At 47.1% G+C, this 25,322-nt stretch overlaps 2 protein-coding genes across 2 annotated transcripts in view; one reads left to right on the top strand and one right to left on the bottom strand.

Moving 5' to 3' along the window:
* LOC8043147 (AT-rich interactive domain-containing protein 2) overlaps positions 1 to 8,281 on the bottom strand; it is an 83,842-nt gene extending 75,561 nt beyond the window's left edge. The window contains 3 exon segments of the mRNA XM_029983890.4: positions 6,804 to 6,901; positions 7,466 to 7,559; positions 7,709 to 8,281. Coding sequence (XP_029839750.2) covers positions 6,804 to 6,901; positions 7,466 to 7,559; positions 7,709 to 7,797 — 281 coding nt within the window. The 5' untranslated portion in view covers positions 7,798 to 8,281.
* A 595-nt stretch (positions 8,282 to 8,876) lies between these two features.
* On the top strand, positions 8,877 to 11,999 carry LOC8043144 (protein GUCD1). The gene has a single exon (XM_002416060.4). It carries the CDS (start codon positions 9,043 to 9,045, stop codon positions 9,736 to 9,738), a length of 696 nt encoding a protein of 231 aa, XP_002416105.2. The 5' UTR covers positions 8,877 to 9,042; the 3' UTR covers positions 9,739 to 11,999.
* Positions 12,000 to 25,322: the final 13,323 nt, after the last annotated feature.

The following is a 25,322-nucleotide window of genomic DNA, read 5'->3' as shown; positions in this document are numbered from 1 at the left end:
ATTATTTTGAAGGGACATTGCCAGGGTATTTAAGCTCGCCATGATTGTTATTTGTACATGACATATGAGAGCCCAATTACCCTCAACAGAATTTTCGGCTGGAAATTCGTCCTCTCTTCGCCCGAAAACCGCCGATCGAGAGCCGGCCAGTTTGAGTCGCGCTCGACTCTCTTCTCCGTGGTCACGTGCCGTTTTCTATGGTTTAGACACAAACAGCAAAGAAAATCAATCAAAGTCGCGGGTCAGTGAAGGCACACTCAATACTTAAAATTGACAAAAATAAATATGAAAGAAAATTTTTCTGGCTTCTAAAAAGCTGCAAGTACGTCCATTGGAAGAAAAAAAGAAGTTGCACAGCCACGTGACTTCGGCAAATCGCCGCCGTGCTGTTCATTCCTGAATCTCAAAAGACGCGGATCGAGGGAGCGATATTTCGGCAGAGTTCGCCGCCGTCAGCAGAACTCCTGACCGCCGCTCTCACGTTCCTTCCCCCCGAAGCTGCTAAAAAAGACACCGCGTTCGCCGCAAACACGACGACGACAATCGTCTGCCGGCACGTTTGCTTGTACATGTTGCAGACGCTGTTACCACGACCAATCTGACCGTCACACAAGAAACAAACACGCACCCGAGTGAACGTAGCTCGTGACCCGCGTGCCTTTAGAGCGCAGCCAGCAACATGTCAACATCGCAAATCATCACCGTCATTGTCATCATCATCATAACCCCCCCTCCCCAACACACACCCACGCGATCAGAACGACTCCTTCGGGCACGCGGCCGACGTGGCTTCGGGAATAGCACGAAAGCGCGGGAAAGCCCTCCTCCAGCCGAACCCCCCTCTCCCACCGATACGGAGCTGCTCTGGCTGCTCCGACACCGCAGGCAGGTAAACCAGTGACGCAACCCCTTCCCTCCGCGACCGGGAAAGTGAAAGCACAGCTGATCCGCACGCTTTCCCAGCCCAGATACTGTTTACAAACACCCGCCGTTACGCGGCACCCTTCCCTCTCCCCCCACCCGTTATCTCCTTTCCCTTTTCGGGGCTTCCGCCCTCCTCTCCCACCGGGTAACACGGCTAACAAAAGCAGCAGACGGCGTACCGTAGTAGCAGACGACGGTTGACCCCGGCCGACCCAGTGACGCAGACTACCGACGCGAAAGCGCGCGCGCTGGTGAGCGTGTTCTCTCGAAACGATGAATCCCTCCCGAACGGGATTGATTAATGAGAGAAATTACGCCGATATACTCGTTTCTCGATATCTCCTTCGTTTTACTCGAAACTAAGTTCCGGGGTAACGTTCTACCGGTCGAGAATGAGATCTACGCAAAATAGTGCCTTCAACGGGCGGAAGAACACGAATTCGTGCACACGCACCCGAAGATTTGTCCCATGTATCCAGTTCCCAAAATGTACCAAACGGTTAAGTGCTATCTTCGTGACCAGGAAACAACCGACCTCTCACAACTTCCCGAAACTAAGGGTAACGACTGTATGAGTGAGCTCCATCCACTGCAGTTACTGGTATTAGTTGCTCTCCATAATGTACCCATTATTTTTTTATAAAACATCCATCTCAGTCTTTTTTGTCGCCTTCCTTTTACCCCTGTAGCTTACCGGCGCACTCAAATTCGTCATGTAAGGGCCAATGGCAAAGCCCACTGCCTCAACCCGTATAAAATGTTCAGACTGGCACGGTACCTTTGCATTAAACTGAATCAACGAACTCACAACATGAAGCATGACAAGCACCGACCAGGACCCGAACGCAGGACCAAAGAAAATCGCAAAAAGCAGACTCCAGTATGGACGGGTTATCGGGTAATCAATCTGTAATAGCTGGTGTCATATGTTACTAGCAGCAATGGGTAACTTTAGTTGAAAATTCCTGATCCTCGGCTGGGATGGGCTTCACCCAGACTGGGTGGGTAGCATTTGGCAAGCATCTTTGAATTCTTCTGCTATGCCCTTCAAAAACAGTGGTGTTGCTGGAAATGTGTTGTGCCGTGCTCGCCCTTGCACCTCACCTTGTATTTGTGAGCAAAATGTTCCAACGAACCATAACTTGGCAGACACTATTTCCCCGACTGATTTGGACATTTTTACTGCGCTCGTCAAGCAGCATGCCACCGGGGCAACACTGCTGCTTGGTGCAAGAGTGTTGCACCAAACACTGGTAAATCATCCTTAGATCCACAAAAACATTCTACTTTTGTGCTAACCCTTGTGCCCACAGTGCTGAAGACAGCAGTCACCTTAAAAGCTGGTAGTCTAAATACATTGCCAGTTTATTTTGTCACACCCCAATGTCTCACACTAACTGCAAAGACAAACTTTTGGTGAAGGACATAAGTGGTAAGTTGCATGAAAGGTAAGTGAAACAAGCAATGCTCGCTCCTAATGCTATTGATAAAATGCTTGCTGATGCACAGTAGGAATATAATATAAAATAAACATGAGATCTATGTGTTTTTATGTCGAAAAAGCAGACACCGACAGTGTGCAACTGCCCTGTCCAACAAGAAAGAACCACTGTTTCTGCCATGTGCATTATGTCTTGAGGCTGGTACTTATAGGCCCGACACCCAACAGGAGTTATTCAAGGTCTAATGGCACAACAACAATGTGGTTTCTTATACTGAAATTCAACAAAAACAAGCACAGGAGTCTGTAATCTGCTCGACTGAAGAGGAGACTGAATCTTTTCAAAAACGTCCAAACCCATTTTCCATAAGGAAATGCACGCAACACTCGATTAATGTAAAATTAAGCCGGAAAGCTCTCGACGTGATCGCATCTAGAGAAACCACTGCCTCGGAAACTAGTTGCAGATGCCCGAGAAGAATCCACAAACCAACTCATGCACATGCTTTTTTTTTTGTCTAGAAAGTCGGTGAGCAATTTCATTCTTCGTTTTTACAGAATCGCCCATGCAAAGCTAATTCGGCAACTTTCAAAAGAAGCCCTTACGCAAGCTTGCTTCCCACCATCCAGTTCCCAGCTTAAGTCAAACAGAATGGCAAAGGCAATGCACTACCTTCTAGGTGCAAGCCACAACACAGACAGCAATGCCACCCTCGGTTAAGAACCCAAACTAAGACTGTTCCCAGTTATGCTCGAAATTTCACTAAAGCTTGTTTCATTTGATGTACAAGCAAAGCTGAAGCTCCAAGAATGTTGCCCTGAACAATGCTTGCACTGCACAATCGCACACGCTTAAAGCTCGTTCTAGTTTCGGCTACGCTCACACTAAAGGTGAAATGGAGTTTAATGGTCAGTGAGCCCAGCACAGGTCCCAACAATACGGCAAAGAGCCATCAGATGTCCTACAGGCTGCAATACCCCAGCAGCAGGAGGCTCACTCAAGTCGAGATGGCAAGGAAGTGTCCCATGGAAGAGGTCCATTTGCATGTTTCTTCTAACGAATGCCATCTGGAAACATTGATTTTTGTACGCAGCCTTTAAAGATCTACAAGCCGAGACTAAATTCACGGTCAGGCTAAGATCGTCCATGGTAACAGAAGGACCGATGGCTGGGCCCTTAGCTCCTAACAGATTTGACCCAAGCGCAGGGGTTTGGAGACGAGAACAAATGAGAAGGGCATTACAACAACAAAAAACGAGGTTAGGGGATCCGCGGAAAAGATCTAGGCAAGTGTGAAATTGCACATAAAGTTAATGGGTTATATGGGCTGACAGGGAATAAAGCTTGGGGTGAAACTTTAGGAGGGGGAGGGGGGGGGGGGGGGGCAGAAAAGATTTTAGATTAGGTGGCAAAAGCTACCATTCAAAATGAAGGGTACAGCCACTAGCATCAGTCCATCTATCTATCTGAATGCTTAAAAGGCGCGACTGAACCTGTTGGTTGGACCTTGGAGGAGAAATTTTTAATGAAACCTTCCATAAGGAAAGCCCTCACTAAAGCAAATACACCTGTGGCAGACTCTCCAAACTTCATACATCCTGTTGTTACTGGAGAAAAACAAAGCCAAACTTCTTCCATCCCCGATCGACCCTGACTCAACAATATTCCATCTCACTAGCGGGGTGCAGCATTTTCCCAGGCATAAGATGGTGGCTTTGCTGAGGTTTACATTTCCACAAGTACCCGCGCAAGGAAACCAACCTCTAAAGCCACACGTGTGTGCTGAGGCTTCTGGCAAAGCCGTACGGAATTCTTGAGAAATATAGCTCGCACCCAAAACTCATTCTAAGCTACAATCTTGAGCAACAAAAACACCTTAGAACAGTAGTTAGCGTTCCGATAGTACACTCCGTCCAGAAGAATTTCTGTCACCAATCCAAACTCAGAGCTTCCTCAAAGGATCTTATAACCCTTGCCCAGACTTTGAGGAGAGAAATCGGCTGATATAAATTATACCCCTACTCCCTTCAGCTTGTTCCTCATACAGAAAAGGTACCTTGTATGTCTTACCATCCCCCCATGGACCACTCGGAGACCAATTTAACACACGACGTGGAGGGAGTCGCACAAAAACTTGTCATCAGCCAACAGCGGAGCACGACTTAAAGGAAACGGTCACCAACATTCACGAAAATGAGAAGACTGCCAACTTGAACTGTACCAAGCACAATCTTTTCACCTTCGACAATAACATCATGTCTGGCAAGCTTTGAGCACCCATGCACAGTAGAGACACCACAAGAATCAGTGGGCTTGTGCAGCAAAAGAGGGGAGCTGAAAAGACGTCCCTGTAATAGAAGCGTAAAAATCTGGGCGAGTTGGTGATGAATCAGAACGAGAATACATTCTGATGCAGCTCGGAACGAGAAAGCCAGTGCCTTGTCGGGCGGCGGAGAAAAGCTCACCGGAGAAAAGCTCACCGGAGATAAGCTCACCGGAGAAAAGCTCACCGGAGAAAAGCTCACCGCAAAACCGCCATATGCGGAGAAAAGCTCACCGGCCTTTGATCGGATGCGGAGAAAAACTCGCCGATTTTCTTTTTTAACTTAGAGTATTCTGTGTCAAACGCGTCAATTTAACACGATTCTCATTCGTCACTCATTAAAAATATATCCCCTTTTTGTAATATTCTCGAAGTTCATTAGGTATAATTACTAATTCCTCCGAAATTAGTAATCACCCATTTTGTATATTATTGAAGCCGCAAGTATAAAATCTGAATATTGTACACCGGTAAAAAATGCAATTTATATACAGCTGAAAGTGCGCCGTCGGTAGCTCTGTCAGATAAAGAGGTTTGTTCTTTGCGAGCTCATATGAGTAGTGGTGTGTGAACCGTTTCAGCTCCAAATATTGTGTAGTGCCTAATAGATAAGTAGGTATTTGCTGACGTAATCAGTGTCGGCTACGCTGTTTCCTCTTTGTTAATTTCACTAACAAAGCTTTAGTTACGTGAACAGCTTCGTCCTGTCGTGTTTGTTGTCTTCACTCCGTCGTCGTCGTTTGAGCGGTTTTCAACATGTATAACGTTTACCAAGTCGCCCAATTTGCGATATTAATTGGCTATATTACAGAAGACTAATTCTTATATAGGTCACGAGAAAAAACGTGCCAGTGTGCAGCTCTGAAGGTCATCGGTGGCTCGCCGTAGAAGGGCACTATCACACAAAGGCAAGGTATGGAAACACCAGCACGAACGGCTACAAAACGTGCATGTCCGTGGAAGAAAGATGCCTCGATTTCCTACTGACTGTTTTATCCAGTTTTCAAAGGTTAACAAAAGCTTCAAAGAGAATTTCAGGCACCGCGTTGTTGCGCATGCACTTTCGGATTTTCGCCATTTAGAATTTTGATTTTTAGGTTTTAGGCATGGCATTATTATGTTTTCGAACTTTTTCCTATTCTTCAAGTTCATTAAGTTTTCAGTTCGTTTTTCGTTGCCTAAAGATTAAGCCACAGAAAACACTCGCCTGCAATTATTAAATTGGTGGCAATATACACAATAAGCTTACCAAATATTACAAGAAAAGACACTTTCTTTTCTAAAAAGCTGATGAATTTTAATGATAACAAATTGATATATGTTTAGCATGATCCAACAGCTTCCATATAAAATGAAGAAAAAAAATCGGTGAGCTTTTCTTCGCATACGCTTAATTGCCGGTGAGCTTTTCTCCGCATCTGCCGGTTTCGCGGTGAGCTTTTCTCCGGTGAGCTTATCTCCGGTGAGCTTCTCTCCGGTGAGCTTTTCTCTGGGATTCGCCTTGTCTGTGTGTATACTCCTCTACTGGTCCACCGTTTGTTTGCGCTGTATTCTCGTTCCCCGTAATACTTGCCCTGTCAGACGTCCTACGGCCACTTGTGACCCTGCACGATTGATATCAAAGCAGGAAGAAAGCATTTCTCCGATGCAATCGAACTAGACAGCTTTGCTAGCAAGCGTACCAGGCTATTCAGCGAACGGACCCCAAAGCGCTGCAGTCCCTTACACACTATCATCTTGCAAAAAAGCTACAACAAGAGTAAAAAAAGAAAAAAAAATGTTACAAAAATGAAAATCACACCAAAACCAGCAACGCTCCAACCAGCTGGCCGTCGATTTTCGCGAGTTTGAATGGAACGACGTAACACGTGCTTTTCGTATTCTTGACTTGTTTTTCTTTTTATGAGCACGTTTTTGCGCGCGCTCACGTTGTGGCTTCTTTTTTACCCGATAACCAAAGAAAAAAAAAAAGAACATAGGCAATATCTTATATCATTATTTTGCTTTAAACAAAATTGTATTCAGGTGTGTAGTATGGCATCCTTCCCCAGCTCCAACCTGAACTGAACTGCCAGAAAAAAAAGAAAAAAAAAAAGCAACGTCCCAAAACTCACCGAACGTAGACTTGTCTGAGGGCCAGCGACGCGTTGACACAAGCTCTGGGAAAGTTGAGCTTGTCCAAGATGTAATCCCACTTGAGCAGATCGTTCACCTAACACGCAAACAAAGATTTTTTTCAGGCTCGTGGACAAAACAAACAAACAGAACCACTCGGTCCCCCAGAAAGCGCCCGTCTCCATCCAAAGTTGTCTGCCAGCGACTTGCGACGCAGCAGATTTCAACGATGCGGGAGGTTGAACACCATCCACGTTAGTCCTAGCTCACTGGACCGCCTTTGTTTCTCGCAAACGAGCTTAATTCGGGGCCAGAACCCCCGCCCGCGGTGTGTCAACGACGCCGACGATCGGGCGCGAGCGACCGCACGACGGACCAGGTGTCGAATGACCCTCCCCCGGGCACCGAAGTACCGCCGACGACCCAGCGATTCCCCCCCTCCACCCCCCCACACCAACCCGACCGAACATCCTTCGACGGCAGTCGAATTTTTCCAAGACCCCCAAAACATCGCGAACGAACCCCGAGAAAAGAAAAAAAGGCCCCGCACGCCGAGGACGTGCAAAGGGGGCCGAGCAACCGGTCCCAAACCTGGGTGACCGCGAATTTTTGGAGGTAAATTCAAACGAACGCCCGTAGGAAAAGACCCCTCCGCTCTCACCTTCTGCCAACCGCCGAGCCCCGTCACGGCGTTGTAGAGCGCGAACAAGTCCACTTCTCGGCCGTTTATCCGTGGCGCGTGCTTGAATGGACTCCTGCGGGAACACCGCACGAGCTCGTCACACTTCTTCCCGGGCCCAAACCGACAAAACAAACGCTTCGCGAGCGAGCAGCTCGGACCTCGGAAGAGACGGCCACAATGGCTGAGAGAGCGCGGCGCAGGGGCGCACTCGAAACAACTCACCCGCGCGACTCGTGGAACTTCTGCAGCTCCAGCGTGAAGGAGGACGAGTCCTTGGTGTACCCGCCGGGCTCCTTGTGCAGCCTCTCCATGCTTTCGCGGGGCCCGGGTTCACCTGACGATCATCAGTCACGGTAGGGGCAGCGCTGGCCCAGATCGCAGCTAAGCCTAGTCCCAGCCGCGCCAAGCCCCGCTGGCCCAGCGGCTGTTTGCACAGGGGCCTGTTCGGTCGTCGCCGCTGCCGTGCACGGCGTTCGGTTCACATCCTGGGTTCCTCGCGGCACATATCCCAAGCGGCGCGCATCGAGGAACCACTATCAACACAGCACACCGGAGCTCGAAAAACGTCACAAGGTTAGGAAACGCTGGAAAAAAGCTATCGATGTCATTACGTTGCCCTCCGCTCCCCTCGCCGCCGTGAGTTCTCCCCCCCTTCCCCTATTGTCTAGTTGGCTCCAAGATGGCCGCCGCTGCAATGCCGTCTGCACGCAGCGGGCATCCCGTGTTTCAACGCGGTGCCCGATTTATTGCAGAATTTGGGCCTTCGAAAGTCCGCGATTGTTTTGCGGGGACGTCTGCGGCGACTTTTTACGTTCTTGTACCGCGACTCAAGACGCGTCGCGGCTGGCGAAAAATCAATCGTGACCAGCCAGCGGCACGCCCGAGCGGCAGCAACTCGTACAGGGTTTAGCTGGTTTAGCGACAGGAGAAAATGCGATACGAACGGCGATATCAAACAATAAAATCGACCCCAAATTAAACATGCCGAACAATTCGCTTTTATTGTTTCACGTCACTTTGTTTGCGGTTGATACAATCCATTTTAAAAACGAGACTGCGCCGTGATCGATATTAGTATTTTTCTATAGCGTGCAACGTGCGGTAGTCTGTCTCGAATCCGAAACCAACACTCCAGCTTGCTGTACGGGTAGCGACATCGGGTGGCTACTATTAACAAACGAAGAATATATTGATTTATACATTTGTGCAGCTGAAACGAGTTCTCTCGCGTGATGCAGACAATGAACGCTTGCGTTTTGTGCAAAGATAGTACTTTGGCGGAGGCGTAAAATAAATATCTAAAAGCTACTAAAGTTGTTAAATTTGTCGATGATGATGATGATGATAGTTATTCGACCTTATGATGCTGCTGCTGCCATCTATGAAGAGAGGTTTATATTAACCTTTTTGTTTCGCTTTTGTTCTTTGTCAGCTTTGTGGCTTTGTCGTAGAGGTTGGTTGCGTTGCTGATAGCTGTGCCCGGCTGTGCCACACCTGTGCTTGCTGTGTTTTGTCGGCGGTGTTCAGCGATGGAGAATCTATCCAAACGGCGCTAGATGGAATCCCGGCGGAGCTCCGTGATCATCCCGCTCCGACATGTGGAGCAAAAGCTATCATGGGACTGTGGCGTCTCTTGCGTGGCCATGCTCTTGGCGACCGACCGAGAACGTCGAGACTTCCTCGCCAACCGGGACCGCATATCGCAGGAAGAAGGCTTCGGCGCGAGCACTTGGACCATAGACCTGTGCTACCTGCTCCGGCGGTACGGCATCGACCACGTCTACACGACGGTCACACTGGGCGTCAACCCCAAATACAAGAACGAGCTCTACTACAAGCTCTCGCTGCTAAGAGACCACCAGCGCGTCGAAGACCGCTTCAGGGAGGCGTCCTCGCGCGGCGTAATCGTCGAGCGCAGGTCGGTGACCCTCCTCGACATCTTAGAACACTTGTCTCGCGGCAGTCCGATAATCGTGCTGGTTGACCAGGGACTCTTGTTCTGCGACGCGTGCCAGGCCAGCAACCGCATCGTCGCCAAGGTGTCCGGCATGCTGGGCAAGTGCTTTCCTTTCCAGGGACACTACGTGGTGCTCTGCGGTTACAGGATGAGCGAGAAGAAACTGCTCTATCGAAACCCGTCCAAGAGCGAACGGCTGTGCAGTGTGCCATTCGACGCCTTCGAGAAAGCGCGGAAGCGTTTCGGAACGGACGAGGACGTCATCTTTGTGCGTAGCAGTCGCGCAGAGCAGTAAGGTAGTTGCGTGCCGGCCAAAAATCGTTTCGCTCCGGTGGAGCTACGATTGGTGATCGTGCAATTGTTGCTGTCTTTGATCCAGTTTTTCGTGTTATTCGAGAGATGGCGGTAGTGCATAAGCCATTTGGTCTACCCTTTGATAGAGAGCCTACATTGGAGAGAGGGTCCATCCCTAACCATGGGAAGCGTTTGCTGCCGAAGTTTGCACCAAGTGCGCATGTGGTTTGTTTTCGCGTGGCGACGAGGAAAACAGGCAGAGACGTTTGCAGATGACCAAAGCTTTCGTCGCCTCCTCTGGAGCAGTTGGAAAATCTGTAATACAGGCTCTCTATCACTTGGTTGGACGTCCTCGAGTCTCTATTCTCGTGGAACTGAAGTAGCCTGGTTCACATATTTGTTTTTAAGTGTGGTTGACCGCATTGCCACCGCTTACGACAAGACAATGCACTGGCGTTTTTTGGGTGTGCCACATTGTGTAGAACTTGGCACTTGCGCTACGCAGGTTGCTTAGACACTGCTTCATCACTGGTCCTAATTTCGTGCCTAACGGCGGCAATTAGTTTTATGAACGCATTGAAGCAGAGAGATCTTTGGTGCAATGTCAAGCCGTCTGTCAAAGCCTCAGCAGAGGCTCCGAACGGAAAAATTGCATGTCTAGGTTACAAAAAAAAAAAAAAAAACTTGTTTTTTTTTTGTGTGTTTTTTTCCAGTTTTGTTGTTTGGGTGGCGGAGACACTGTAGGCTGAGGCTATGGAGGGGGGGGGGGGGGGGGTATTCACTGGATGCCGAATTTGAGGGGATGTTTAGAGCGCATATTCAGAGCGAGCTCACATTAAGGGAATACTTCAACGTAATTTGAAATATTCCCGTTGTGTTCAAAAATAGGTTGAATGTAATCCACAATATCCGTAAAAGACAATCGCACGTTTGTATTTTGAGCCTGGTGGCTGTATTTTTCGTTATAAGGAGCCCACTCTGGCAAGCGCTCAAAGAAAGCCCAGCGGAGACCACGTGAGATCCAACACTATCGTGACGTAGGTCGTCTCGGGACGAGCAAAGCTATGGCGAGGCTGACATCGAGAGGATGGCCTAGTCGTTCAAGCCACCGAAGCGGCTGCTTTTGTACGAATTTTGAGTGACGGGTTAATCTTCTGTAATCTTGTAGGGGGACAATAGCGGCTTCTGCGACACACAAAAGGCCTTCTCGGGAAGAGGGGAGTTCCTCCTTCCCCTCTTCTTTCGTCCTGGCCGGAGGCAAGACAACCTCCGTCACTAGCTGTCAAGGTTCCTAGACGAGCATTACAAACGAGGAGTTAGCGACATCCACCAGGTGCTCTTTGCTTAACATTTAATTTGTTTTAAAATTCCTTTTCGAAACTTTTTTAACAAGATATTGGTATGTTCGATGTGATACGGCTCTTCTGAACACATAAAGACCAAAATATGAGCGCCGAAATTTCGTTGTAGTATCCCTTTAATAGTCTGCTAAGACTGGCAATCTTGATGGTGCGGAACGCACATTGCTAAATACTCCCTTTACTCTTGCGCACGCCGATGGGACTTTTTCTGGTCGAGCGTTCGCCGTGCCGTGTGTCCTCACATATTTTACACAGTGGTATAGACTGGAACGAATTGCTGTATTTGAGAGATGAAATCTATGCACTATCTATGAGAAATGACTACTAATAATATTGTCAGAATTATATCCAGCCCAAAGCAAAAGAATGATGCATAAATAAATTGGACATGGCAGGTCAGAAATGTTCCAGGGCTACTGGATAAATGGCACCAGTGTGCTCTCTTGTAAGCGGTTGTAATGCAGTTAATTACACTCAAGTGCAAGTGTGTGAACCAGACTTCAATTATCTATTGACTTCTTTCACAGGACGAGTTCTTGCAGCCTAGCCAAGAGGGGAAAAAAAGGAGCTCTTTGAGTATAACAAGAGAATAATGTAGCTAACATTTACTCTGGAAAATATGCAATGTGTGGACCCAAGTTTTGGGAAAACATGATAGGGGACGAGGCAAAACAACATTTACTGTCTAGATGGAAATTTTCAGGTTGTGGTGATTATTCCCTATTGGCCTTTCATAGGCAGGCCAAAGTTTGTTGCCCTGGAAGGCCATGCCACTGTTTACATGGGGCTTCATAAGCAGATATTTGATGTTATGTTGTGTGACAAGTCCTCTAGGACATGAAACAGTGATGTTATTGTTCTCAATGTGGTTAAGAGGAAAGAAAGGACATTATCGTTGCCACCTCTCTGACAAGTCTTGTCTTTGACTAATGATAAATTCCCTCTGCATAACTATTTTTTTTTTTTTTGGGGGGGGGGGGGGTAATTTTGTTTGTTTTTAAAGCTCTTGTGTGAATCAGGTTTCAGGCGGCTCCAGAGCTGACTTGTTTGAAACAGTATACTGGAAAATTACCCAATTTTCCTCAGGTCCTAGATTTTGTGACTTCAGAAATATTGCCAAAAAGTCATTGTGTGAATATATCACCCCATAGTTATAAATACATAGCACACTCTTCTGCTTTTGTAAAATATTTTTCAAATTTGCAGTTCACAAAATTTTAAAAATATTGAGCATGTGAAAATAAGGCTGTTTACGGTAGTGAGATTTAGTAGATAGATCCAATTCCTCCGATGACGGTACCTGGTAACTATATGATTTATACACAAAGGCATTGGTGGAATATCGGGTATGGTTATAAGAGGTATCAGAACAATATCTACTAAAACTCCCTAATAAGTTTGTCTCTTATTTAGGACAGACCGAGAACAAGCACTGCCAAAGCTATCACTCGAGTGGACAGCAAGTGAAGAGTGCATCTCATGTACCCGAGTCGTTGCAGTATTTTAAGTTGAAACTTTTAAATAAGACCGGCCGATTTTATTTAAGTGTATCAGCGAGCAACGTTTGTTCTCTATTGCTCTAATGGTACACGATTTTGTAGTGCACAAGAGGTGTAGAATTAGATATGCATACAATTATTAATTTATCGACAATTTGCACCACTGCCTGAAGCAGGGGCTGCAAATTGTCGATAAATCAATAAATGTTTTCGTATCTAATTCTGCACCTCTCGTGCGAACAACACGGCACCGTTTCGCACGGGAGACAAGAGATGGCGCAAGCGGTCGCGACCAGAGGTCGGCATTTTAGGTTGCCCTCACTCACCCTCACCCTCACAGCCACACTCACCTAAGCCCCTCACTCACCCTCACCCTCACAGCTACACTCACCTTCAGCCCCTCACTCACACTCACCTTCAGCCCTTCACTCACCCTCACTGAACCTCACGGCCCTCACGCACTCACCGCCCTCACGCCCATCACCGCCCTCACGGCCCTCACGCACTCATAGCCCTCACGCCACTCACCGCCCTCACGGCCCTCACCGCCCTCACGGCCCTCACGCCACTCACCGCCCTCACGCCACTCACACCCCTCACGCCCCTCACGCACTCATGACCATCACGCCACTCAGGCCAGCTTCAGATGGGGCGATTTCGCCCAGAAACTTTACGTCGCAACACCAGCAACACGGGCCGCCCGCGATCGCACGCAGCAACCAATTGCTGCAATTTGCCATCGTCATCATAAAATTTTATTTTTCTTGCACTATTTAGACACAATTACGCGTTAGAAACGTGTTTTTATGCATTTAAACCTCGTTAAGAAGGCTAATGCACCTTTCTGAAACAGTTTATTTCCAAAAAACGATCGAGTTCAAACCAGAACCAAGTCTTTCGGTGTCATAATCACCGGCACGAGGTATCACGTGAAAATTTTGCGTCCCTGATTGGATGCAGCCGCTTCAGACGTATTCGAATTGCTCCGAGTTGCTTGCTTATTTCGAGCCGGACCCGATCTCAGCAATTCGTGTCGATCTAGGGAAAGCTGGAGAACAACCCGCCATTAGCACCAAAATTGCTGAGAAAGATGCTCGATCTGAAGGGGTCTCACGCACTCACCGCCCTCATTGCCCTCACCACCCTCACCACCCTCACGCACTCATAGCCCTCACGCCACTCACCGCCCTCACGCCAATCACCGCCCTCACCGCCCTCACGGCCCTCACCGCCCTCACCGCCCTCACCGCCCTCACCGCCCTCACCGCCCTCACGGCCCTCACGGCCCTCACTCACCCTCACACTCATGAATTTTCCTGGTTCAGAAACTCACTCACCCTCACCTCACCTGTGAGGATGAGGGTGAGTGAGGGCCCTCATGAGTGAGGTTTGCCAAGGTATGCTCCCCACACATACACACGTACACACACTCAAAAACAAGTTGGTACGCCACTTCCACCTGGTATAATGTTGTTCAACAATAAAAAGAGTAGATGTATTTAGAACGACAATTAAACGTTTAATGAGTCGAAATTGCGCCGATGCATACATAAAGAGAAAAGGGCCGCGCATCTTGCAGCGGCGACGGAAGGGTGAATGACCCGAAGCGGCGCGTCATCACTACTTTCATATACACGTACAGAATCAATGAAATGACGATCCGGGCCGATCTCGATTCGAACCCCATTCCTTTGTGTGACAGTCCGCATCCGTTGCCAACACCGTCGCGCACGCGGCAATAGCATATACTTCGTTTGACTTTTAAGTCCAGACGCTGCCCACTCCGCGAGCTGATGGCACGGGACGTTTTGAAATCGACAGAGTTTTCAACTGCCGACAAAATATAAAATTTAAGGCCGCCAACTATAAGGAGGTGCTATTTCAAAATCTTAAGCTTCTGCCCTCTTCGTGCAGTGTAACACCGAGTCGGATATTTTAATACGCCCTTCTTCCGATTTTTTTTTCTGTTTGTGTGCAAGACGATTGGGATAATTAATTTACTGCAAACACATAGTATGTGATTAAATATTACCCCTGACATCTTAATGTTTAGTTCACGAGAACATTCATCCCTTTATAAATTGGGTATTCATCGTTGTTCTCCTGCTCCTTTAAAAAAAAATCGTTTTGTTATGATGACATATCATTAAATATTAGCGAGTATATACTTAAACACTTTTTATAATAATTTTGAATTACCGTAACACAAACCAGCTGTTTTGTTTGCTAGTTTATTGATGTCCGTAGCAGCTAAACACCGGAAATGACCGTAAAAGTGTAAACGAGAACGAATTCCCACCTTATTTGGCGAAATAATCTCAAGAAACCAAAAAAAAAAAAAAAAATTTAGGAAAATAAAGTGTATCTGGCACTATAGATTCTTCTAATTTACTGCAGTCGTATGGCCAATCTTCCACTTTCTTTATCGTTAAATAGTGCTCGTTTGAACGTCGTTGTTTGTAAAAACATTGCGTTAGGTACCTCAGAAATATATTTTTCTACAGGTGTAATACACATCTTAGACACTACAAAATATGGCATAATATTAGGTATGAATTTTGTTAAATTATACAATCATAACGAGTTTTTTTATATACCCCTTGATAAACTGTACATTTCGATTACAACACCGGCGACCGGTTGATGTACTGGTATACCATCGCACATTCGGCGAACAAGCCGAAGAGCACCCACCAAACTCAAATTTCACCTCTTTATCCATGTAGAGAATTTAATCCTTTGTGCCCATTCCCCATAGCCGGAGCGCAAGTGTCGTCACTGTTTCTTGCACAGGGGTTGCGATGATGTCAGGATGCCGAGCTCTTATTGGATGATTGAAAAACATAGTGGGTAGACCTCAAGACATCGAGCATTGAGGTCTACCCACTATCCTTCCAATGAAAGCCAATCAGAGCTCAGGGTCCTTCTGACGTCACCACAACTCATGCGCGTGAGGCGGACGACTTGCTCTCCGCCGACCGTTTTGATAGTGTAAAGCACACGCGGATACCCCCTATCCGCCCAGAAGCTAAAAGAAAGGAGTGAAAGGGAGCAGGCGTGACATCAGAACGTCGAGCTCTCTTTCGAATGATCAGGGAATAAACCTTACGCAGACAAAAAACAACAACAACGACAACGTTTTACGTGTTTGCTGCTTCAGAAAGCGGGACGTCGGCGTGCGCCGTGTGGCTTTCGCGTTGGGACGCGTTCGACGAGTGCAGTGGAGACAAAGGCAGCTAGCTAGCTGTAGGCATAGCCTCCTCTATACTCGCAAAGCCTGGCAGTTCGACGACGGGGTCATAAAGTGCCCGGTCGCAGATTTGGAGCGTGAGGATCTGGTAGAGCACAGAGCATCAAAAAGCCATTTCTCGGGGAACCTGGACGTCAGCGCGCAGCTTTGGCAGCGGCGACGACCCGAAACACACTTGTTCGCTCGGGAGAAGTGTGTTTCTGCGTCTCGCCGCAGCGGGGCGCCAGTCACGTGGCTCTCCTCTCGTTCGGTGTCTGCCGCTCCACCTTTCCATTTCGGCGGCCGCTTCGGGTGGCTATCTGCCAGGCTTTGTCAGTATATACACCAACTCATGTTTACAAACAAACCGGAGCGCCCCTAGCGGACGCCATGGCGCCGCATATGCGCGGTAGATGGTGGGCAAGAAACCCTCCGTCGCCCATAAACAAGCCATTGAATTGCGTTGTTGTCGGCGTTGGTGGGAGTCCCCGTGCTCTTTTTCATGTAGAAATTGTTGATTCTACATCCTCCTAACAATGTCTGACTACTTGAGCGGCTTCGGCAAAATTAACGAGGCAAAACTTTGCGTGAATAATGTAACGTGCGGCGATTCATTTCACGTGGACGCCGCAGAATGGGCGCTAAAGCCTGACTCCCACGATGAGATTCTGCTCGCTATTTTCAGACGCGACGTCGCTCGGGCTGCAAAAGCGTGGACCGTATACCTGAGATGGTGGACGTCGATACTGAAAACCGCAAGTAGGATCGGGAATAATAAGTAGGTGATGGCCACTGGTAGCAATGATCAACATCATCTTGTATCTACTGTTTACACTTAGCCTACTTACCCAACCAACCTTCAAAAGTCTTTTGAGGCCTGCACTTAATTCTTATTGCAATTACCGGGTCAACGTTTGGTTTACGGGCCGCTGTCGTTTGAACGAGCTGACGACAAAAAGCAGACACGTTTGAAAGAGCAGACGACAGTTTGAACGCATGCGCAATGGAGTACGGGCAAGAAGCACCGCGTCCCGCGTCAACAAACCATTGGAATGTCACGTTGTCGGCGTCTGTGTGAGTCTGCACACTCTTTTCCGCGTTGGAGTTGTCGATTCTACGTATCGCCTGAGCGAAATTATCAAGGCTCGTTACGCCGCTAAATTTTGCGTAACTAATTTGACGCGCGGCGATTCATTCGCATGAACGGCGCAGAATGGACGCCAAAACCATGATGAGATTCTTCTAGCTAATTTCGGTCGCAACGTCGCTCGTGCTGCAAAAGTGTGGAAGGTAGCGGCGATGATCGACGTCGATACTGAAAATCGGAAGCGAGAACAGACCAAGCGTAACAAGTCGGTGATGGCCACTGGTACCAATGATCAACATCTTGTATCTACTATTTACACCGAGCCTACTTAAGTCTTTTGAGGCCTGCAATTACTTCTTATTGGAATCACCCGGTCAAATTTTGGTCTACGGGCCGCTTTTTTTTTTTTTTTTTTAAACAAGCAGACGACAAAAAGCAGTTGGAAAGAGCAGACGAAAATTCGAACGATCAGGCGGCCGTGTAAATTTGAAGACGCACTGAACCCGTGGGGGGTCCGGACAACTTGGCGTTTTTCTCTCGTTCACGTTGGAACAAAGAAAATATATCTGGCGAGCACAAAGTGTTGCCCTCATAAACAATCGTAGTTCCACAGCGCCTGGTTTGCCCTTTTCACGGCTACTATCCACGTTCTCGGACGAACGGAGGGGGCAGAAACACATGAAAACTGATCTTCAAACCTTTCCAGACCCTCTTGGTACAGCCCCCCCTTGCAGCATTTTGACGAGAAGGCAGGTCTGGTTTCTTCCAAAGGAACACAGGAATGCATGTTTCGCACGGCGACTTCTGCCCACTACCCCAGACCGGAAGTGCGCCCGACGCGCCACCACCGCGGCGTGACGTAGGAGAGTTGAGTTCTTGTATAGGGTCCTTGCACTGACGTCACATCGCACACAATTGAACACCAAGTAAAAGGAGGAGAGAGAAGCTGCTTTTGTAAGAATATTGAGTGACAGGTTAATCTTCTATAATCTTCTGGGGGAGAATGGGGACGCCTGTGCAAATACGGGAGGCACAAAGGAAGATCCTGATAAGAGGGGAGCTTCCCTCTTCCCCTTTTCTCTGGAGGGCATCGGAAATGACGTCTTGTGCAAGGAGCCTATAGGCTCCTTGCACATGACGTCATTTCCGATACCCTCCAGAGAAGAGGGGGAGAAGGAGCTCCCCTCTTATCAGGACCCTCCTTTGTGCCTTCCGGATTTGCACAGGCGTCGCTATTCTCCTCCCAGAAGATTATAGAAGATTAACCCGTCACTCAAAATTCTTACAAAAGCAGCTTCCCTCTCCTCCTTTTTCTTGGTGTGCAAATGTGTGCGATGTGACGTCAATGCAAGGAGCCTATAGGAGGCCATGCTTTCGGTCTACCCCCTAAGCGTTCCAACCAGAGCTCGGTGTTCTGACGTTCCCGCCCTTTCTCGCGTCTCCTCCTTCAACGGCAGGGAGGTGTTTTAGTCGTCCCGCCTCCAGTGCGGGCTTTCCACGTTCGATAACACTTGGGCGTCTCGTGAGCATCGAGCGGGCACGCGCAGCCAGAGCACGACGGAAGGCAACAAGCTCGTGCTGGAATTTGGGAAATAGGAACAATTGAGGCCCTGCCGCTCGAAGGTCGTGCTTTTGCCAGCTGGCATTGCTCCCTATGCGCAAAAACAAAAATGTCAAAGCTCTGAGAAAAAAAAAAAAAAAATATCCTACTGACCTACGGCGTGTGAATATTCTTCGCTTCAAACTTTCTTATTTTTTCATATTTCTTGCAGTATATCGAATTTTATTGCGCTGCCACGGCAACCTTCGTGTTTCCGGTGTTTTTTTTTTTTATACCTAGTGGCTTAAAATAAACCAAAATATTGAGTTTTTGTTTTTGTGAGTTACATTCACAGGGAAAATATGAACAAATCGTGTTCCACTCGAATCAACAAAGAAATATCGCGCAATACTTGTAAGCAGCTTGGTGTGGCGCTATGGAACCTCGGAAACAAACCCACCAAGAAGTTAATGCGAAACAAACAATTCACTCGTAGCGCTAAAAAAAAAAAAAAAAAAAAAAAAAAAAAAACTAAAAGATAATCGGCAATTAATTCTTAACAACCCCCTCCCCCCCCCCCTCTTTTTTTTTTTTTTTTTTCTTCTCCTGTTCATCACCAGATACCAGAAAAAAAATATAGGAGGTGGGAGCGGCCTGAGATCAAGAAGAACAAAAGGGAGGACGCTGTCGCGGATCGCTTTCCTGGCGCTGAGAAAAAATGCATGAAAAAAAAAAGGAAAGTGCAAAAAGAAGAAACAAAAACAAAAATGAAAAAGAACCAAAGAGGGAAATAGAAAAGCGTAAAGAAGCTAAGGTACTAATTGTGCCGAAGGTTTCCAGTTACCGTAATTACGTCGTCTGGAGATCGGAACGGCGGCGGCGACGCCGACGACAATGATGATAGCTGTGGCACTATACGCTCCGCAGGGCGCAGCGCTAGACGCTCCATTTTTGTTATTTTTGACGACCTTGCTGACGTAACACTAACATTCTCTCTTTTCTTTTTACGCCCTAGGTTTAAGGTTTTTGCGAAGCGATAATGTCGGCACCAGACTTCGCTTTCGTCTAGATTCCTGTCTACGCAGCCGACTTGTGTGTCAGTATGGTCGCACTGTTTGTATACACCATGCACAGGAAAGCACACGCGTCATTCGCTGCGGACACGCTGCAAAGGTGTACCTGCGGACACCCCTATGGCACACGTTCGAAGCCGATTTGCATCGCACATATGCATGCTTTCGAATATGTCTGCAAACCGTTTATATATGACCAATGGGGACGGCAGCGTCCTACGAGAAAGAAACGTGCCTCAGTCAATGTCTATAGCCTGGGGGGAATCCCGGAGAAAAGCTCACAGGAGAAAAGCTCACCGGAGAAAAGCTCACCGGAGAAAAGCTCACCGCAAAACCGGCGGATGCGGAGAAAAGCTCACCTGCCATTGAGCGTCTGCGCAGAAAAAGTTCACCGATATTTTTTCTTCTTTTTATATGGAGGCTGTTGGATCGTTTGTAACATATATCAATTTATTATCATTAAAATTCGTCAGCTTTGTAGAAAAGAAAATGTCCTCTTTTGTAATATTTGTTAAGCTTAATGGGTATATTGCTCCCAAATTAATAATTGCGGGCCAGTGTTTTTTGCGGCTTACTCTCTAGGCAACGAAAGCCTAACTAAAATCTTTATGAACTTGAAGAACAGGAAAAAGAAAAAAAAAATGTAATGATGACTGCCTAAAACCTCAAATCAAAGGTGTAAATGCCGAAAATCCAAAAGTGCACGCGCAACACCGCGGTGCCTGAAATTCTCTTTGAAGCTTAACATTTAAAAACAGGATAAAACAGTCAGTAGGATATCGAGGCTTCTTTCTTCCACGGACATGCACGCTTTCTAACCGTTCGTGCTCGTGTTTCCACACGTTCCCTTTGTGTGATAGTGTCCTTTTACGGTGCGCCACCCATGACCTTCAGAGGTGCACACTGTCTCCGTTGTTATTCGTGAGCTATATAAGAACTAGTCATTTGTAAGGTAGGTAGCGAATTGGGCGAGTTGGTAAACGTTATACATGATGAAAACCGCTCAAACGACGACGACGGAGTGACGACAACAAACTCGACACGACGAAGCTGTTTTCGCAACTAAAGTTTCGTTAGTGAAATTAGCAGAAAGAAAACAGCGTAGCGGACACTGATTACAACGACAAACACCTACTTATCTATTAGGAAGTACACAATATTTGGACCTCAAGCGATTCACAGACCGCTATTCATATTAGCTCGCAGAAAAACAAACCTCTTTATCTGACAGAGCTACCGACGGCGCACCCTCAGCTGTCAATAAATTGTTGCTTTTTTTACCGGTGTACGATGTTCTGATTTTATACTTGCGGCTTCATTAATTTACAGACTGGGTGATTACTAATTTTTGAGGAATTAGTAAATATGCCCAATGAACCTCAATAATATTAAAAAAACGAGGACATATTTTTAATGAAGTGATGAATTCGAATTGTGTTAAATTGCCACCCTTTACGCAGAATCAAGTTAAGCTAAAAAAATATCGGTGAGCTTTTCTCCGCATCTGCCGGTTTTACGGTGAGCTTTTCTCCGGTGAGCTTATCTCCGGTGAGCTTTTCTCCGGTGAGCTTTTCTCCGCCGCCCGACTTCGGGGGGGGGGGGGGGGGGGGGGGGGTCGCTGGCCGAGTGGTTTAGCGTGCACCAGCCCGGAGCACGCGGGGCGAAAGCTCGCGCTGCAGAACCCAGGGTTTGTGGGCGCAATCCCCACCCCTGCCTGTGCCGATCTGGATGAGCATCGTGCCGGCGTGCGGTACTGCGTGGTGCCACACGCAGTAGTGATAGTGACTTTTAACTTTTTGTTTTATTTTGCAGAAGAAAGATGAGGAACTGTTTTATCAGTGGTTCTGCTTAGTCCGTTATTTCGTGTCTAGCTTCCAACTTCGGACCAAGTAAAATCAACAGGGTAAACACGTTCATCGCTTTTCGAGAATATATATATATATATATATATAGAAGAAGAAAAGAACCCTTGGTGAAAACAGCAACAACGGACGATATAATCTTCGACGTTTCAGCCGGAGTACGGCCTTCGTCAGGAAGACGAAGGCCGGACTCCGGCCGAAACGTCGAAGATTAAATCGTCCGTTGTTGCGGTTTTCACCAAGGGTTCTTTTCTTCTTCTATACCCACGCCTTCGGCCACCCGCCACCATGCCCGTTATATATATATATATATATCAGCACCGGTTGGTCGTCTACCAAGTTAAGCGAATTCGAAACTAAACAGTACACAGAGAGCTGGTCGACACAGAGAGCTGGTCGGAAATTGAGTCCGCCGAAACCAGTGACCGGGATGGTCTAATCGGTTAAGGCGTCGCCCCGGACAGGCGAAGGTTGCGGGTTCGATCCCCGCTCCTGGCCCGATATTTCGCCAGCTCTCTTTCCCTTTCCCTAACTTTAATGCAATAAATTCAATAATCACCTTCCCCCCTCTTCGTTCACTATATTACTACGGCTGCACTTGTCAATCTTTACTCATTCCCCATTATATAGATTAACTCAACTCTCCGACGTCACGCCGATGCGGTGGTGCTGCTGTCGGCACTGCGCATGCGCAGGTGCTTCGCCTCCGGCGAATCTGGTTTCTGCGCGCGCGCAGCGCCCTCACCCGGTGGGCAAACGCGGGTTTGTTTGTAAACAGTGTGTTGGTCTATATATATATATATATATATATATATAGACCAACACACATATATATATATATATATATATATATATATATATATATATATATATATGTGTGTGTGTACAATATGGGGGGGATTCATATACGTATATTAAATAAGAAATGCAAGAATGCTTCACTGCTGGACACCTGAAACGGCACGTTTCTTATCCGAATAATATCCCGTAATGGTGAACAATTTAAAGGGGCGGTAACTCAAATAAAAAATTCAGAGTTATGAAGGCAGCCGTGAGCCATCAGAGTGATGAGGTTTATAAAACAGAATATTATGGTCATCAAAGTCAAATCCTTTCGTAAAATCATTGGCCACACCAACCACCATCTTGTACACCCGATATATTGTGATACGTGCTTTTTTTTAACTAAAGAAAAACTAATTTTTGTTAAACGGCGCTATCTGAAACCCAATTTAGAAGGCGATATAGAATCATACTTAATTGCAAAATATATAACAGTTACTGGGTTGCATTTTCGGTGTTTTTGGAAAATAGAGGAAGGATTGGGGTTTGGTCGACAATGGCTGAAAACGTTTTATTAATTATTTTATATAAAACAGATGCATTCCTTTTACAACAGAGGGCAAAAAAAAAAAAAGATGTATAAAAGAAGACACGTGCGACAGATGAGCGCTAACTCACAACTGGTCGTTTATATATAGAGTTCGTAAACAGGAAGTTACCAGAACGCAGCCCGCTCGTGCGCAAAACCAGTTCGTTTAATCTAAAATAATGAAGCCCCATTCACAAAACGAAGGAAAAGGAACGGGAAAAAGTACTAGTCATATATACAGCTCAGCTCACAAACACATCTTGGGACAGAATATAAAAAAAAAAAAAAAACGCGTTCAGCATGCGTCAGAACGATACGGCTGTACACACATTTGAGTTCGACTGTGCCGACTGTACTGTGATCTCCCTAACCACTGGCGCGCTGGCGCCATCTATCGATTTGCACTAGGACCCTTCATACCTGCCCACGTAATTTATATCTCTTTTACGCATAACGACGTGGGCTTGAAATAATTTTGATAATTTTATAGAAGACTATCTTAGATTAATAGGTGCATAGATTTGCTGTCGCAAATACTGCGAAAAATCGGTCTAGTTATGAGCAGGTTTAAAGCTTTCAAGGTCTGCCCGATGGATGGCGCCAGTCTCTGTGGTTACAGAAAAATTACCAACACACTCAACACCGTCAAACACAGACGTGTAGACCGGCCTTAAGAAGGATGACTGCATAAATATTTTATAACGGAAAGCTCATGTGAAGACTGCGGCACATTCAGTCAGCGGCTCAGTCCGTGCACCGCTATACATCGCATTAGGAAACACTCCCGACACACATACACATACTAAAAAGGAGAAACATGAAGAAACGTAGGTTATGTACACTACAAGTATTTCATGAACGTGCTTTACTGTGAATATTTCTCCGTCATCACGGCCGAAACTGGAGCTGTTTTTAATAGACCATTTGCAGTCTCTCCCAAGCGCCCCGGCGCGCGCGCGAGGAATCTTGGGATCGGTGTTCTGTCGGCCCCCGTCGTCTGGCTGCTCTCCGTTGGAATCGCATCACCTCGCCCTAGACATACTTTTCATCTTCGTTGTTTATACTTAATAATCCTCTTTTTTATCTACTCCAGTGTATTTTTCTTGTTCATAAGTGTATCTATTTCGTTCAGCGCTTTGTATTTCTTCTGTATATTACGTGTTTTTGTGCATATTCCATCGTTTTCGACGCGGCCGTCGACGGACACCACGCCGCTTCGTTCGCCGCTCCCGGGGTGAGTACTGACTGTTGCCGTTACGCTCTATCCCGCTCCTAGGCCGTTCATTTAACTCGTGTGCGGTCGCGAGAGAGCAGTTTCGAACATCACTACAAATGTCACCGCTGTAAGCAGAGAAATAAAGTAGTCATCACGAAGCGAAGGCCGACATGCCTTCGCTTCGTGATGCGCTCGCCCTGTGAAATGTGAGCGTGGGATATCGAGTACTGCTTGCGTGCTCAACATTCGGGACGGTGCTTTGTCGTTGCGATCTTTTTGCCCTTCGGACGCTTGCGAAGCTGTACCAGCGGTCGGCGTGCCTCGGCAGCGCTCGTCAACAACCGTCCGCGCAGCATCACATCCTTCGCGTTCGGTTCTTCGTCGCGGCGGGAGAAGGGGTTCTGACTGCGTTTTATGCATAGTATGGGGGAGATTCCATTGTTTATCGAAATTACAGTTCAGCTAGCGCGCTCACTGTGGTGAGGCAAGATTGCCCCTGCGAACCGCGCTAACACAGCGTCCCGCGAGTGCATATCTTTATTGATCATCCCGTTTTCACGCAAGCGCGTGCATATGAAATGCTAGACACTTTTTAGTGGCTCTGCGAACTGCTTCTTTTGGACGAACACTGACGCATTGAAAGCTGGAGTGTCTTTGCCACTCCTGTACAACACTTCACGGTCGTGCCAGCAGCTTTATGCTGCTGGCACGAAACGGATTATGGTCAAAACGCGTTCTTCGTATTCAGAGCTGCACTATATCATGGACACTGACAGGGCAGCAGCAACAAGCAGCTCAGTGACACTGGAGATGCTTGTCCCCAATGCCAGTGCGTGGCTTGCTTTCAGAATGCTCCTTCGACTGTGTAATGTTCGAAAGTGCACAAGAAGTTGTAGATTACAAAAGCTGGCATGTTTGCCTAATAGCAAACGCTCTTTTTTTAGCACAAAGTTTACAGCAGGCTTTTTTTGAGGGGTTGTTACCCTAGATGAACTCTTACTTCGCAAGTTTAGGTTAATTCTGTCAAAACAACACCAAACCCATTAAAAAACTGTGTTGGTCAAATTTCCGTCCTCCTTTTAAAACGCTGACTGAGCTGCCTTTTTTTCAGGGAAGGCTATGGCGACACGGGATGTACCAGAGCCGCAAGAGCTACCACTTCCAGCAGGACCTTGGACCAAGCAGCTGAAGGACTTTCCTTCCGCATTCTCGGAAAGCCACATCCAAGGGCATGGCCAAGCAGCTGGAGCACAGAAGCACACAAGTTCTGGCTACAAAATGTTCAAGGCCCACAAAGTGCAGAACATCTTCCTCCACACCACAAGTGCATCAGAGACAATTGTCAA

Source organism: Ixodes scapularis, unplaced genomic scaffold (assembly GCF_016920785.2).
Source record: "Ixodes scapularis isolate PalLabHiFi unplaced genomic scaffold, ASM1692078v2 PGA_scaffold4__175_contigs__length_147842914, whole genome shotgun sequence".
Classification (NCBI taxonomy): domain Eukaryota; kingdom Metazoa; phylum Arthropoda; class Arachnida; order Ixodida; family Ixodidae; genus Ixodes; species Ixodes scapularis.
Note: the sequence above shows the minus strand (reverse complement) of the source record. Positions and strands in the feature narration are given on the sequence as shown.